Source organism: Puntigrus tetrazona, chromosome 1 (assembly GCF_018831695.1).
Source record: "Puntigrus tetrazona isolate hp1 chromosome 1, ASM1883169v1, whole genome shotgun sequence".
Classification (NCBI taxonomy): domain Eukaryota; kingdom Metazoa; phylum Chordata; class Actinopteri; order Cypriniformes; family Cyprinidae; genus Puntigrus; species Puntigrus tetrazona.
This window is the reverse complement of record NC_056699.1, coordinates 18,478,417-18,496,139: the sequence shown is the minus strand read 5'-3', so window position 1 is coordinate 18,496,139 and position 17,723 is coordinate 18,478,417. Positions and strand designations below refer to the sequence as shown.

The 17,723-nt window shown below is 37.0% G+C and overlaps 1 protein-coding gene across 2 annotated transcripts in view; it reads right to left on the bottom strand.

Annotated features, from left to right (window-relative positions):
- The window catches only part of galntl6 (polypeptide N-acetylgalactosaminyltransferase like 6), a 146,450-nt gene that overhangs the window by 81,448 nt on the left and 47,279 nt on the right, over window positions 1–17,723 (bottom strand). For both annotated transcript variants that reach the window (XM_043241787.1, XM_043241715.1), the window contains exon 5: window positions 17,471–17,637. In XM_043241787.1, coding sequence (XP_043097722.1) covers window positions 17,471–17,637 — 167 coding nt within the window. The remainder of the gene's footprint in view (window positions 1–17,470; window positions 17,638–17,723) is intronic.

Below are 17,723 nucleotides of genomic sequence, written 5' to 3'. Positions count from 1 at the left end.
GGGCAGATCTGGAATGAATCGAAATGAGAAAAAGAGAGAAAACTAGAGAGGAATAGAAGTTTTTCAGAGCATTTGAGTTTTAATCACAGTGAATCACTGTGTGTAATAAAGACTGTGTGTGGTCGAAAATAAAGCAGGGGTTCTCAACAAGAGGGGTGTGACTCACAGAATGACAGAATACAATTAATTAAATTAACTGAATGTGAACTTGTAAAGAAGTTAAAATCATTGCTGATAATATGATGTAATAATGAAAAAAATATCCACTGATAAAAACTTTATCTTAAACCTTAACTTGTATAAAAACCTTAAAATAAAGGGTTTCCATAATAATAATAATAATAATATAAAACAGAATCAAGATGCAAACTAAGATAATTTTTACTTTCCCCTAGCTATTGCTTTTATTAAAAAGTAGGGTTCCAGTCCCACTTTATACAACTCTGAACTACTGTTGAAAGAAACAAACAGAGAGAGAGCCAGAGAGAGAAAAAGAGGAGCGAGAAAGAGAGAGAGAGAGAGAGAGAGAGAGAGAGAGAGAGAGAGAAACGAGCAGTGTTGTTATATCAAAGCAGAAATATCAGAGGAAATACTTAAGCTAATACAAGGGGCCTTTGAATCAAAAACGCTGAGAACCACTGGTAAAGATGGCACTAGATTTCCAAAACGATTTCCAAATTCTCCGCCCCAAAAACAGATTATGATAGAACGCGACTGCATAAAATCATGACTCCAAAGAGTTTAATGAGGTCTTAAATTATGAACCAAAGTAATTGCCTGTAGAATCTTGAAAATCACACGCATTTTCAAATGAATGTTAATGACATCTCACATCATTTTGCCTCATCTTTAATTTCTGTGTACATATCTGTGTTTGTATGTTAAAAGCCTCCGCTGCAGTTCAGCTGAACTCGAGTCCGTTTTTTTTTGTAGCCTTGACCTCATTTTACAGTATAATTTCCTGATGATATTTTATGTAAAGCCTGACTTAAGGGAATATAAAACATATAAAACTTTCAGCATCCGCAGCGGCTAATGTGAACTGTCACAAGGACCGTCTGCCATTAAATATGACAGGCCTCTCTGTAGTGCTGCCACCCAACCCAGCAAAATTCCATCTGCCATCACGCTGTATTAGTGATGCCACATTACACCAGGTATGACATGAATATTTTACTGCTCCAGGTGGGCATATTTGCTGCTCTTGCAGTTCACTGACTCAATGAACTATTATTTGGCAGACACGTCCGTAGAGACCATCAGCGATTATAAGCACAAATATTTTTATCTTTAAAATGCAGACAAAGTCTTAGGGGTTTAGAAAAAGGGTCATATGCAGTGCAATTTCCCCCTAAGCATCGTCTGAATTAAAAATGCATGATGTAAATAAAAGCATGCCACTGATTACAATTTCCACATTCGCTGGCATTATCAGGCAAATGTAGGTGTGTGACAGGAAGACGAGTTAAACACATCAGTTTGCTCTCTTCAGCATCCTGTCTGGTGATTAAGCTTAAACAAAGAGCCGTTTCCCCGTCACCTCTGTCATGTGCCGGCCAATCAGAGGCCAGTAAAGAGCAGTGTTTTATTAGCCTGCATCTGCTGTGCAGCTGCTCTCTTCCCATCAGGAGATTCTCTTTTTGGCAGGTGTCAGCGGCCGCCAGATGCATCCGCCACCTCCCAGAGACCTGTCGCATCATTAAGCCATCAGCACATCACTGCGGACAGAGAGAAAACAGGCCATGGCAGGGACTAATCCAGCTGCAAACCCGTCCAGATGAATAATACATCGGCGCGCCAGACAAATGTTCAGCTAAGCAGGATTGGACCACCGTGCCCTGCTTGAGAAGGTCCAGAGATTGACTTCCTCCCATCAGGGTTAGTAAGCAGAAAACACTCTTCTTTTGTGCTGAGCTTCAGCATGTTTGTACAGAGAGGGAGATTCTCATGGGTGACTCCCCCTGTCTGTTTGAGCTGCGCAGAGTAGATTTTATCCTTACTCACAAGAAGTTTTTCTCCTCTCTACATCTCTTCTCTCAGCTCGCTGCAGATCTAACACCTAAACATACACTATACAGTTGCACTGTGGTTTATGCACAACAAACTTGCATATTCTGTGAAACAGGTATCTTTACTTCTGGTTCAGGTCTTTATTGAATAGCTGTTTTACTCAGTACGCCTTCAAAGTAGCTAATAAAGATGGACATAATTGTCCTGTCGATAAGCCCCTCCCTTCGAACGCAGATGTGCCAATGGCAGTCGAGTATGAGTTTTTGTACGTTTCAGCGCCATAGAGAAACATTAGAAGAGCTGAAGCTTACATCATTTTTATGGGGTTATGCTCATAAAACGATTAGTCTGGGGTCTGGTTGTAACAATAACTTCGATATAATTGCAATATCATTTATTTGATTCCATTTCTTGAATCTGAACAAAACAGGAAAATGTCCCTAAGCATTCAACCTCAATCCAAATGAAGACAAAATATAAATTTTATGGCTGTCATACAAGTTTCACCTGCTCAAGCAGAACATTAAAGTCATCTTAGGTCATCTTGGCTTCATCAAGGTAACGTTATCTGTGCCTAAAAATGGAGATGTTAATGTCTGCAAAACCTAAACAGCAGACTCTTTTTGCGTCTTTTACATTGCAGGTCAAGAACACAAACAGAGTTCTACATTCTCTGTCTCTTCATATTAAACTGGCTAAATGTACAAATATAAGACTTCTCCCGCTTACATGGTGATCTGTAAACCCTTGCTTCGAGTTATCCACCATATTTATTTTCAAATATTTGATAAATAAGACCATTGAAAATATTTAATTCCCATTTGGTGGCTTTCTGTGTCCAAAAGGGTCCAAAAACATTGCGGGACAAGGTTTTCACATTGCAGCTTTCAGTGTAAGATGGTGAGAAACTTTTCTTTGTCCATCACATGCAGATGTCTGAAGGTTTGTTATTTTTCTTCTTTTCACTAACATTTGGATATTAAAATTTAATGCATCCAAATGAAAGAACTAGGCAGGCTAGCTGATTATCATAAAAGTAAATAGATCAGGGCTGTCCAAAATCAGTCCTAAACTCTGCAGGACACCGGCCCTCGAGGACAGAGTTTGGACAGCCTTGATGTATATACTGCTGTCAGTTTATACTACTGTAAAAACTTTTTTTTCCTGTGATTAAACAGTTTTTATGTTTCTTCATGCAACATTTGGCATTGAGCCATTTGGCATTTGGCATTTGATTCAGCTTTAACTCAAATGGGGATATTTCAATTATATCCATTTTGCTGAAATAAAGAACAAAGAATGTAACACTTATTTTAAAGGGGACATTGGATGCTCATTTTCCACAAGTTGACATGATTCTTACAGGTCTTAATGAAAAGTCTATAACATACTTTGGTTAAAATTTCTCAATGGTAGTGTAAAAATACCCCATTTACCTAAGGTCTTGGATCACTGAGAAAAAATTAAACATATACATATATATACATACATACACACACATATATATTAGTAATGTAGCAGTAAATGATGAAAGTATACTTAAGTAAGATTAATGAATGCATTAGAAATATGCTTAATTGTTCATTAATGTGGTTACAGTTTAACAAACCATTATTAATTACCTTTACCTCAAATGTTTAATTTTCTGCTTATTAATAGGTAGTAAGGCTGTCGTTAAAATCATGTATTGGGTAGGATTATTATATTATATATTATTATAATATATAACATATTACTTATTAATATGTTTATATTTATAAGTACTAATTAATAGCCAGTATGATAATAACAGGCATGCTAATAAGCAGCTAGTTAGATAGTTAGAATTGGTCTCTATACTGTTGCCATTAAAGTTAACTAATGTAGTAACTACTATTACTAAAAAAAAAATTTGCTATAAAGTGTTACAAATAGGACTACATCAGTTGTGCTTTTTTTTTAATCCCTAAAAAGAAATGAATTTGAGTTTATGAATTTGTTCTTGAATCAGACTACAGTGTTCAAGCAGTGTTACTGAACGCAGTTCACAGAAACTCAATTATTGAACTTATCCAACGACAGTCAAGTTCTTCTCTGCCAAACTCAGTAAAGCACTTTGCACACGGGCGCATCGTCATGCTGAAACAGAAACGATATGACCCACTATATGAAACTTGTTTATCTAAGCAGATTGCATGGATGTATGCATGATTTTATATACCTGCTGACAGTGGGAGTAGCTGAAATAGTACAACTCATTAATTAAAAGTGGGTGTCCACATACGTTCGACCATGCAGTGTATAAAAAACTGATGAGAGACAGAAAACAAGTGAAATTTGCATTCATTACACAGCGTCTTAAAAAACAAGAGGATTTGCTGGGCTTTGCTCATGACTCAAATCTAATTAACAAAGTCACAGTTGAATAGTGCCAAAAGTCACCTCCGCTTTTATCATTACCATCATTTGCCGAAGGAATTAATTGAAAATACAATTAGCTGTACTTGTAAGTACACTACCATTTCTCAACGACAAAACCCTGTCTAAATCTCTCGGAAAAACAGACAAGCTTCTCCAGTGACCCAACTCTTTGCCGGCAAGCACGCCCTGTTAAGCACGACCTCGCTCTATGAGAAAAGAAACACAATCTGTTTAATAAAAACGGACATCAAAGCTCAAAGCGGCAGGGAACAAGTATAAAAAAACCCATCAGATCAAATGTCCGTACGTGGGGAGGATATTTCTAAGAGCGGCGTATTAGTATGAGGATGAAAAACAGGACTGTCGTGTACTGAAGGTTTGTTCCTACTCGTAGAAATCAGGCTTTTTTGAAATGTATATGTGTGACATGTAAGGATCTAATTCAAGTACAAAGGATGTCTTTTTGTATTCAGTTGTGATTCTTCACATCCCTTTTTCCCTATATTATGCAGCCTGACTAAAGTGGATCAAATGCACATCCAGTCATTGAGGAATGGTAGGACGCCTTCCTGAATATCATACTTAAACAAAACTCTTCCTTTTTAAACGTAATGGAGCAAAATCGTCTGCAAAAAGAAGATACTTTCTTGACCATAAAAGAAATGTCACATTTGCACATACTGGCCATTAGAATTACCAATGGCTTTGTTGTGGTGGGGTGGCAGAGTGCACAAACTGGCCCTGTATCCTTGTGCAATGATTTGTCATGTCAGACGGTAATAAATGGGCCCATCTCGGCAGAACGGCACGTTCATCAGTCTCAGTGCCGAGGCGCAAGCTGCACTAGTCCAGCCTGTCTGTTTCAAACCACTACACACCATGGCCTCACAATACCTCAGCCTTGCTCTCACTTGCTGCCCCGGAGTTCACATTATGGCATGTTACAGGAGGACATTTGCAGGGTCACATGGTTTCTTGATGCACACTGTTCTTCTGTGGCAGATGGAATTAGATTCAAGGCTCTGATTCGTGTGCGATGCAACTAATAGAACTGCCTGATGTGGTGTCCACCTATTCTAGTGCCGTTCTGCTCTGTTACATTTGGTTGGTTGCAAAGCCCTCGCTCTAGAAGAGTCAGGCTGGTCAGTCTTGGTCTGTGAGTTTCCTTATTTTTGTCTCCAAATGCTGGAACAAAGTGCTTATCACTGTCACAACAGCCAGTGGGACAGTGAACTGTACTCTGACAACCATGTGGCAACTACTACACCATGTCCTATTGATTTATAGTTGGGACCAAAAATCAGAGACCATTATTGAAAATGTTTCTAATGCTTCTAAAAAATGTAATTTTACAACAATTTAACCATTTCACAAACATGCATGCAAACACCATGGTTTAAACGTTTGGTAAAACTCTTTCTTTTTTCATTTATTCATTCATTCATTATATTTATTTTTTTGGAAGAGATAAAAATTCTTTATAATAATATATAGGATATATTTTATATATTCTACATTACAAGAAACAATTCTAAAGAAATATTCTTTATAATATTAATACCAGTTTCAAATGTCAGTCAAGGCATTTATAGAATTAAAAATAATGACTTACATTATTTTTTTTACATGCATTTTAGAACTTTAGTATTTTCAGAGCAGCACTGGAGTTAAAAAGTGGTTAAAACAGTCAACGCCATTACTGGTATGTGACCTAGCAATATCAAGGAATTGTAAATATATATAACTTCATGATAATATGGTAACACTTTACAACAAGGTGTCTATAGGTAACACTAGTTAATGTATTAGTTAAACTGAAAAACAAACGGACAAACAACGGACCTTATTGTAAAATGTTACTGATAATATCATAACCCTCCTCTTTTTTTAATTTTTGCAAGTTTTGTCCTTTGCTTCTTATACCAGGTTTAAATCAACTTTTAATTCCTATTAATTTTGGATCACACTGTCTAAGGATTCTTCACATCATGCTTTACAGAATATTTGCACTGATAGTTTGGCAGCGTTTTTCTAAAAGGAGATAAATTACATAAGACAAATACCTCCTCAAAGTCCTCCTCATATGCTAGTTAAGGAGATGATTGTGCTTTTACTCTTGTTAATTGCAGTAGCTCATAGTTATGTATAATAAATATGATTGGAGCTACAGCCATGGCACTCTGCTTTGCTGTTTTCTATTATTCATTTGCAATATGCATCACAGCTGCACAGATCGCTTAACAACTGTGTGTAAATACACATTGGTGACTGATATATGATGCAATATTTACAAAGAGATATTCAAGGCGAACATTTCATCCACAGAAAAGAGCACATGAAAAAAAAGAAACAATAAAACAAACATCAATTGCTATGTGCTCTAATGCCATTACTGTAGCACTATTGTGAGCGAGACTCTTATGGGGTATTGCATTATTCACTCTGCCAGACTGGCATTAGCAGCTAGGCTGAATTCACCACAGCATGGGACTTTGCTCTTTGTAATTAGCTGATCATTACACAATCAGAGCCATTCAGGACAACTCCTAATCAGCTTGGAGACATGAGGCTGATTGTGCTCAAATAGTAATGATAATAGCTGCCGTTTTTCAAATCCACCACCAAAATTGTGCCGGTGGCATCGTGGCACATTGATTTACGGCCAAATAAATAACTGTGCCGGCCGCAGCTGCATTCGGCCAAGTCAAGGGAGTCTTATTTTTTCATAGCGATATTCAATTTGCAAGTTTCTTTCAGGCCTCGGCGTGTGCAAGGCAGTTTATTTCCCAGCTCAATTTCAGTTGACTATGCCAAGTGAAAACAGAAGCCAATAAGCACCACACACAATGGTCTCTGCCTTCTCCTCCTCTACTGTGCTGAGTGCAAGTTCAGTCATTACATTTGAACAACATCCATCACAGCTGCTTTTACACTCCCACGTGATGGCGGCAGCTCCTCTACAGAGATGTTACTCTATTTCTTGAGGACAATAATGGCTTTGTATTGAGCAGCAGCACAATTGCCCTAAATGGAGAATAATTTCCACCCATTTCTCAGCCAAGCAACGCGATGCAATGAATGACACGAGAAAATCTTTTTTTGTTTGCTGTTGGATGTTCTTTTGATACCCCTTCTTTAAGACGGAGGCGAAATCGATATCCGGCAGCGATATGATAATTGCAACGGTCTCCCTCCAGCTGACCGCTCTTGCAGATAACCCTTCCTAATTCTGCAAAGAAAAGCAATGAATCTTGTTAAGGGGTCTCTCTAAATCTGGCTGATAAAAAGTCATCATGCTGGGACAGTCGTGGCTTGGTTATCGGCCTGTTAGATCTCTGTGACTTCTATCACGTCAGTGCTGGTCATTAGAAATGTAGAGTAGCCTTGAGATTTAATTGAACCTTAGCACCTTTTTGAATGCTTACATGCTGGAGATGCTTTGCAAAAACTTTCATTAGGTTCACCTGAAGTCTTAAGCCTTTCATTCACATGCTTTTTAGACTCAAGCTTGGCGGCACAATTAATTAATCCTGAAAGGCTGTATACAATAGAAGGCTGTAAGGTTGAAGGCTGAAAACATTATCAGTAATCTGCAACAATAGACCTCTAGCGCTCACATAATGATGGAAAAATGGCACTAGTTGCTGCATTAGATTCCGCTCATGCACACAGAATGGTGGTTGCCAGAGGTAGAGCTTTGGTAATGAAGCAAATAATAAAGCCAATGTTCCGGTAATGATTGATTAATGGCTACACCTTTTAAAAAGAGTAGCTGCTGATTTCAATAATAGGAGTACTGATGCATGCTCCTGAATATTTCACAACCTCCCACAGCCAAGGAAATGGACTACCTGAGAAGACTGATTGAACAGAGTGCGGCGTAGATGTATCTCATTATAAAAAGGCTTCGCCTGTCAAGAAGCCAGGCTGATTTTGGTGGGAAAAGAGACAGAGAAAAGTTCATCTTTTAATATAGTGCAACCCACAAATCCGTGTTTAATAAAGGTTTTAAAGTTCAAAATGAGCAAGGTGTGGGCTGACCCAAAAATAAAGCTGATATATCTGAAGTTAGTCATTTTATGGACAAGTTATGGCAATTGCCCGCTCATACTGTGTTGCAACCAATTCTGCCATGACCTCTACTGATTTTGTGGCCGTAATTAACTTGGGTTACATTTTATCCAAATCAAATTTCATCAGGCCACTAAAGTCAGTGGCCACTAATGTCTATCCAGAGTATAACATATGTTCTTTTTGGATGCTGGTTTGGTGTGTAATATTGCTTTTATGGGAGAGTGTCGAAAGAAGTTATGGTCACACTTTATTTTAAGGTTCAATTATCCCTAATAACAAACCATTAACTAAGATTTTGCCTCAATAAACTCCCAATTAAAGCTTATTAATAGTTTATAGGTAAGTTACATTTATGTACTGGGTAGGATTAAGGATTTAGAATGTGGTCATGCAGAATATGTGCTTTACAAGGACTAATAAACAGCCAATATGATATTAATAGGCAACTAGTTAATAGTAAGAAAGTACATTTTAAATACAATATTTTCAGCTACTGTGTCTATTTTTGCTCTGCCTACCAAAAAGGTGAATGATTAGTTGTTTGTTTCCTGAATGAATCTGTGAGTAGGAACAACTCAGTTTGCAATCATTTGATGACTCATTCAAATTGAATTTCTTCCACAACTGCAGTATTCTTTACTTTTTACAGTGCAGCTTGAAATTTAGCTTTAAGCATGATGTTTTCGCTTTATGTTGTACATACCACATTTAAAGACAAAGGTTGACAGGCCTCATCAGTAGTGCGGAGCCTGAGGAAAAGGGAGACAGACCCTTAGTGGTGAAGTGCCAAAGTGGGAATGAGAGATAACCATTTTCTCAGCAGGGACCACTTCTGAGCATCATACTTTTAAGTAGAAAAGCCTCTGAAGTAGCTACAAGACCAATTACTGTCCTTATGCACGACTGAGTGCAGAGCATTGTAAATGAAGAGCATAATATCTGTTGGGGAGATATGAAACAATACAATCTGCTACTTACAGTAACATCTGCATTGTGCAAACTGGGGATTGCTGATGCGGATGACTATGACTTTTAACTTGGTGTATTTCCAGCGCATAGTGGAGCTTAAAAAAGAATGTTTTTGCATTTAAATGCTAACTCCTGTTGAACATCTGCCACTGACGGTGGTGTTATTAGCTTTATTAACACTTCAGCTCTTGTGAAAAACCCTCAAAGCACTGTCACCATGACAATCCCTCTCTCTGCACTGGCTGTGTTGGCACAGGATTGATAGATGCTGCTTTCCAAGCAATATCTGCCAGAGACCGTGAGCCTGATGAGGGGCACAAACTTTGATGGGAAGGTCAGCCACTTATGACTATCGACAGCCACCATGAGGCCGCCAGTGAGAGGATTGATTCTTGCTTTAAACTTTCACGCCGTGGGGGAGTGGCAGTGACAAAGAGTACATCACTGTCTCTTTTGCCGGCTCCAATCAATCGCATCTTCAGCTTCTCCAAAGAGATTCTGCCATTTCCCACTTCGCAGAAACATTGCCAAGGTAGTGAAATGTCGAAGGGCATCCACGCAGATCTTATCTGTTCTCCTTGTGGTCTCCTGGCCCATCTAGGAAGGCCGAGACTAAGTCAACAGACCACCAACACCCAGAGGACCAGTGTACTGATCACCCACTGACAAGACAGGAGACTGGACCTATGGGCTAATGGGTAGCAAAAACGTGTACAGTATGTGACAAACTGAGATAATGTGTGAAACACATTGGCTGATCCAGAGATCTGTGCCTTTAAATCAGAGACACTGGGGAAACACCAGTTTTCTTGTGAAATATGCACAAGCAATGATTTTATGGCAATGGCGATTAGACGTGGATGCACAGGAAGTGTTCATTTAACAAGCGCCCCTGGATAAGAGAAGTCAGCATAATCTTTAAAGCAAGGGAACACATTTATTCTACGGGTCAATCTCATTAGGCCTAAACTTTGCACTTTTTTAGTCTGAGCAATTAGTCTAGCCAAATAATGTGATGGAATTGCTTTGATTGGGCTTAAGAACATTGATCCCTGAGGCTGATCTTGAGCCCAACCAGCTTAGGGTACATTAGTTGCCTCCTGTGCAGCAAAAGCTATTAGACAATGGATTTTCTCTTCACCTTGATTCATTTATTGCTTAGATAATCCCTGTATTTTGGGGTGATTTACCCCACCACTTGCTAGTTGTAATGGCTTTTAGCTAATAGCTAACACATGCAATTAAATAGTGACTTAAGCGGTCCCTACTGGAGAAACAAATTACATATGTATTGCACTAAATCATGTACTACATATAGAGTGCTTTATACTCTCTTCCATGGTCTTCTCCACAGAATGAAGTTGCTGGAAGTTGTCAATATTGTTATTTCTTTATTATTTTTTTTTTCTCAGTCACCACAGTTGCATTATAATAGGTGACTATCGACAATCTCCATGAGGCAGTCAACAAGCGGACTGATTCTTGCTTCAAATGTTCACATCATGGCAGTCTGGCAGTGACAAAGAGCACATCACCATCTCTTTTTACTGCAATCATTCACATCTATAGTGACTCCAGAGAGATTCTACCATTTTACCCTTCATAGAAGCCTCACCAAGACAGCAAAATATCCAAGGGCATCTGGACAGGTCTTATCTCTTCTTCTCATGGTCACCTGACCTGTCTTCGCATTAATCAGCAGACCACCAACACCCAGAGGACCAACCTTATCACCCACTGAGAAATTTCAGCATTCACTACATCCACCATTTTTACCATTTTTGGTCAAGCCACCATCAAGGCTAGATAATCCCTCCCTTACTGTTACATGAAGTGCATGAGTGCCTAAAGTGCCAACTCTGTCGCCTGAACAAGTGCTTTATCAGGATAGACTGTCTTCTTGCATTGTTCAATGCGAACACATTACTCAAACCATTACCTCTCCTTGTTCTACAAAAATGGCATAGAATTGTCCAGAGGTAAAGTATGTGAAAGGGGACAGACCTCTACAATTTACTCTATTATTGTTTTTCAAAGCAAATAACATGATGGGTGAATGTACACCTAAATTACCTGCATATTTTAAAAATTCACCTGCACTTTGTGCTGTTTTTGGAGCAATGCATGCTGGGTGTACTCACTAAACCACTGACAGATCAGAGATAAGAGCACTCTCTCTCTTTAAGTAACATCGCAAGTTGCTTGCTGAAGTGGTTCACGGCGTGCAGGTGTCTGCTCTCAAAAAGAGGTGAGGTGATTGTAATAATTACGCTGTCTAAGCAGAAGACTTTAAGAGGCTTGGCTAGCAAAGTGCCCAGTATCCTACTGTCTGCTTCTAAAATCACATGTCAAAAAAGGGTGCTATCTGAACAGCTTGTTACTGCAAAGTTTTTTATCATTCACTTCTTCGCATCACTTTGTGGAAGGAGCTCAAGGACGTTATCTTGGAGGGGAACCCATTTGGCTTGCAGCAGTTGTTCGTTGTCGTTCGCAAAACACACAGCATAGTAATCATTCACTGTCAAGGTGTGCCAGCAAAACTGCAGGCCTGTTTTTGTCTCTGTGTCTGTAGGCTACGTGTTTATGTGTGTGCGCGCATGTACATGTGTCCAGCAGCAGCCAGACATCTTCACGCCATACTAATTGTGTCATCTGTAACGCTCTTGAAAGGGCACATGGAGGCTGGTCAGTAATTACCACAAATGTAGCTGCCAGCAGGTGAAAACAAATTAGAGCCTATTGAAGTTGATGTTGAGTTCTCTTAATTCCATGCGATATTTCACACTTTAATCACTGTGATCACAGAAGGTGGACTGTAAATTTGTTTCTCTAACACTGTTGACCTCAACAGAAAATTCCGACTCAATACAAGTTTACAGTGATGGTAATTCAAAAATAATACTTTTGTCTAAGGAAGAAAGCTTTTTTTATTATTTATTAAGGACATATTAAATTGATCAACACTTTCAAATATTGGGCCCAGCAAGATGTTTTGCTTCTGGAAAAAATGAACACTTTTATTAATCAAGGACATAATAAATTGATCCAAGATTTTCAAATATTGAGTCCAGCAAGATTTTTTTAGTTTCTAGACTAAATGAACACTTTTATTAATCAAGGACATATTAAATTGATCAAAATTCACAGTAAAAATTTTGAACTTTGAACTTTTAAACTTGTTATTTATTTGTCAAAATAACCCAATAAAAATACATGTCAATTTATTATAAAATAAATGCTTGAATAAACTAAGTGGCACAATTCTTTTTAGCAATGATAATAATAACTAATTTGTGTGTGTGTGTGTGTGTGTGTGTGTGTGTGTTTGTGTGTGAATTACCTTAGAGTCTATGCATCTCTCAAAAGTGTTCGACTAAAAGGGAAACTTTACTTGTGAGAAGTCAAGTTCTTTTCAAGTTGATGTTACAGATAACGTCATCAAACAGCACTAGCAACATTATCAAGTATTTTAGTGCATGCGACCTTGAGGGAGAGGTATAGTATGTGCTTGCCATACATAATAAAATGAGTTGTCGTTTTTATCATATAGATTACTATATTTATTTGTTTGGCTAGTGTCATTGTGGGTTTTTGTTATTTTGCTGTTCTAAGCATAGACATGTATATAGTATATATTGTAAGACATTTGAAATATATATATATATATATATATATATATATATATATATATATATATATATATATATATATATATATATATATATATATATATATATCATCATATTGATTTAAATGCACTTGTTTTCTATCACACTATTCAAATAGAAACAATGGTGATCATAATTATCATTATAATGAATTTATCAATATAATGGTCGCTTATACTGATTTAATGGATGAATGCACATGCTTATGCAATGATAGTGGTGGTTTAATTAGCCTTAATAGAAAATGAATGATAACTTGTATGTGTTGTATCTACATTCAAATAAATGTCATCTTTCATGCCAGCCATTTTAAATTGGTCCATTAGAAAAGAGCTTTAATTGCATGTTCTAATTGAACATTATCTATTAAAGGGAATATGAATTTAATCATCATGCAGTTGACATTATAGCTTAGCTAAACGCACAAGCAAAAAAACATTCTGGAAGGCTTAACAAGTCATGCAGGCCAAGGAAAGAACAACAAATGTGTGCGATGATGAAGCACCTTCACGCTATTGAATGCCACTGCAAGCTTTCATGACGAGGACATTTCTCAATTAATTAAATGCATGGCATGAATTTAATTTGTATCCACAATTAATGAGAGCCCAGCAAGGCCTCTTTTGCACAGAGTGAGACGTGGTGGAAATGCTTATCTTCAAGAAGAGCCAGGCTGGCAGCAAGAGAGGCACCAGCAGAGCTTTCACTTTAGCTGTGCTCTAAAAATACTTTACACAAGCAGAGTCGAAGAAACACAAACGTTCTACATATTCATGAAAATTAATCAAAGAGTACATGTGAGGAGTGCCTCTGTTGTCTTTTCATGAGGGTCTGTGCATAGATTTTTTTTTACATTTACTCTGTGAAAATTAGGGCTGAGTGATATACGAATAATTAAAAATAAAAATTGTCTGCCTAAAGAAATCAGTGATAACGGTTGAACTTTTATTTTCCCTTTTTAATGTTACTATTGCAAAGGTTTTAATTTACTTTTTTATATTCTGGCACTAAATTCACTACAAAGTCAATAGCATGCAAGTTTAAAGGCAATTGCTATTGCTATGTTACTACATTAATAAAATAAAATGAATTATATTTAATAAATAAATGATAAAATAAATAAATAAATAATAAAATAATAATAAATAAATAATAAAAAATTAGGTAAAAATATGCCCTAGTAAAAAAAAAGTTACATATTTAAAACACATTTATTCATACTTATAGTTAAGATAGTTTAAATCTAACATATAACATATTTTTGGTAACATATATGCAATGAGACTTGCTAATATAACTGCATTTACTACTTGTGCAAAATCACTTTTCTTAATATTAATCCTGAAATTTGTATTTTTATGAGGACTAAATTATCGTCCTTAAATGCATGATATCTAAAGTGTACCTAAAGTACACTTGCAATAGTTCCACTTTGTCAGAATGAATTATCATTTAATATATGTTTAATTTACTTGATCTCTACTTCAGCACGAAATTTTGTGCTTAACGCAATTTAGCAGACTTTACGTAGACCAGTTTACTTAAGTATGCTAATAAAAGTACAATTGTATGGTATTTTTCAAGCACATAAATATGTAAATGTATTTGTAGCATACAGACATGAAATAATTGCTTTTCAAAACTCTGATTAAATTTATTAGCACTCAAAAATGTTCAATCAGATATCTCAGTGTGGCATTTTTGATACACAAAAACATTTTATTATAACTACATGCTGTTTATGCTTTTTTAAACAGTGTCTAGACAGCGTTCTTTATGGTTAATCATAAATATATATGTTCTATTTAAAACAGTTTAAACTACTTGGCTACAGAGGCTGTTTGTTTGGAAATGCAATACTTTTCTTTGAAAGAGAATAAAAAAACTATTATCAAAAGGCTGAAAATTATTGAGATTTCTATATCGCCCAGCCCTAATGGATATTATGAGTGCTGCTAAAGAGAATACAACAAGATGGGGGAATCAATAACTTTCGCCCACTTCATATCCACTTCATGTCTGGTTTTGTTTAGAGCCAGTGATTACGAGTGGCAGAAGTGTGGCTCTTTGTCAGTCATTCTGGACTGTCCTCTGCTCTATGCTAATTAGATCTCACTTGTTTTTCTGCTTTTGTGATGGATGGTACTGGACATTTTCAAAAACGACTGTCCAGACAAAAAGGCCACCAGCTGTACACAACCTTCTGTGTGTTTGTGTAGAGAGAGTGCAGCCGAGGGACCGGTGACACTACTGACAGGTGCTTATTTCCTCTGAAATGCACTCGGACATTATTGTTCAATCTCTAGTCTGAGTGAAATGTAACTACCAAATCATTTTTGAAGTACTGGAAAGCTAATTCATTTTTTTTCCCCCTGTATACTGGCAATGAAATTGCCTCTCATTGCTAAAGGTCTGAAGAAACCGACAAATGTTTGTTACAGAAAATAAGCAACACGACTTGGCAAAAAAAAAAAATCTTTAAACTCTTTAAACCACATAAATGACTCATACAAGCACCGGATGGATACACAAGAGATTCTGCCCTTTTTTTTTTCAATGAAGGATCTGCTTTCAAAGACTGCAACAGAACGCCAGAAGACTGACATTTTCTGTGTTTTGAGAGTTCATTGCTACTCTTGCTCTAGGTCAAAAATCTGAGAGGGAATCTGTATCTCGTATGAGCTCGTCATCAACAAGTAATGACCAATAAGCTTGTGATGATTCGAATAGCAGGGTTTTTCTCTTATACAAACACATACGCTGAATCCTGCAGATGTACAGTATCCATTCCAACTGGCCTTACATTGATTAACAACACTGCATTACAATATATGGACATGCCAACGCAGACAACAAATCTGTGTTATTAAATAAAACCCTTGTTCATCATCATAAGCCAAACAATGCAAGATGCCTCTCGGTCTAATGGCAGCTCATTTCAGCTGGACATGAGTATTGTAATGGGAACAGAGCAGGCCAGAGCGAAGTACACGCTCACTATTGTGCTGTCCTGTTATTCCTCTACAGGAGTGATGCATGCCCAGCTGTGAGATGGAACGCTATTGGCTGAGATGTCTTGTAGTACAGAGGGGTATTGTGTACAGGGATGGTCTCACTGATTTATTGTTTGAGGTGCTGGAATGCTGTTCAGAGTATTTGGCGCTATAGTGTTCACCAGCATGCTATCCATGTGTTTCCAAGCCAAGATGTGATCCTGATGGATCTTACTGCATTCCACCACCAAAAGTCTTTTCTACTTTTCATGAAAGCACTTTCTACTTTTCGTGAACAATAAGATTAAGTAGGCAAAGGCTTACACAATAACATGTTCGATCTGTCTGCTTATCTATCTACACATATATAAATGCCTACACACAGATCGATAGACAGACAGACTGATAGAATAGAATAGAATAGAATAGAATAGACAGATATTATACAAATCAACTAAATCTACAACAGAGAAGCATACATTTTAAAATATAAAATATAAAATGAAACGTATATTTTATTATATATGAATGTATAATACATTATGCTGTATAAATTAAAACACAGATAAAAATGTGTGATATTCTCAAAAAATAATGCACTGATACAATATCACTATGATTAAAATCATTATTACATTCTATTATGAAAAAGTAACATATTTCAATCAAAACTATATTATTATCATTATTATTAAAAAAAATGCATTCTGCTTTGCAGTAGTAATGCATTTTTATTATATTTTTTTCAAGTTACATTTACATATAAATTAAAATAAAATGTATTAAATAAATCATTGCATTTTCATATAAGGTTTTACAAAAATTACATATGTGGCATGAATTGCAATAAATAACTTTGAAGTTAATTACATTTTCTTTTTTGCCTTATTTATCATTTAGTAGACAAGCAATCCAGTAGTTGTCAGAGGGAGGCTTGTTTGATTACGAAGCAAGTCCAACAAATATTTATTAAAAAAAAACAAAAAAAAAACACCATCTACCATCAAGACATCGAAAAAACTTTTCATCATGTACCGCAGATGACAAAAACCCCAAAAAAGAAAAACACCAACGTGAACACTGTTGGACACTATTAGCAGACCAAACCAGTTTCAATAATAGTTTTAAGGGAGTCAAAATTGGCCCTACTAGTTGAAGAAATGCACAGTTGTGCGAATATGACCAGTCTGCCTCTCTAAAAGACCAAATAAACCTTTTTGTAGCACTCAAGCACCAACCTAGCGTTGTCGAAGCTCCATTCAAAATTCATTTTGAGCAGCTAATGCACAAAGAACAGCAACGGCTCTGATGTCAAGCAGATGCTCTGAGAGAGAGAAAGACAGCTCTGTCTCTTACCTCTGTCACTGTAGTCGTCCACCAGTATGATCTCTGCGATCAGGTGGTCAGGTGTGCGGTTTGTGATGCTCTGGATGGTTCTGAGCAGAGAGGACCAGCCTTCGTTATGGAACGGGATGATGATACTGGTGTTCGGGAGGTTTTCAAGATACAGCTTCTGCATACAGCTACAGAAAAGAAAGAATGCCACAGAGAGTGAGATGCTACTGTATCTACTTACGCTTTACATAAAATGCTTGATCTGTGCATCAAC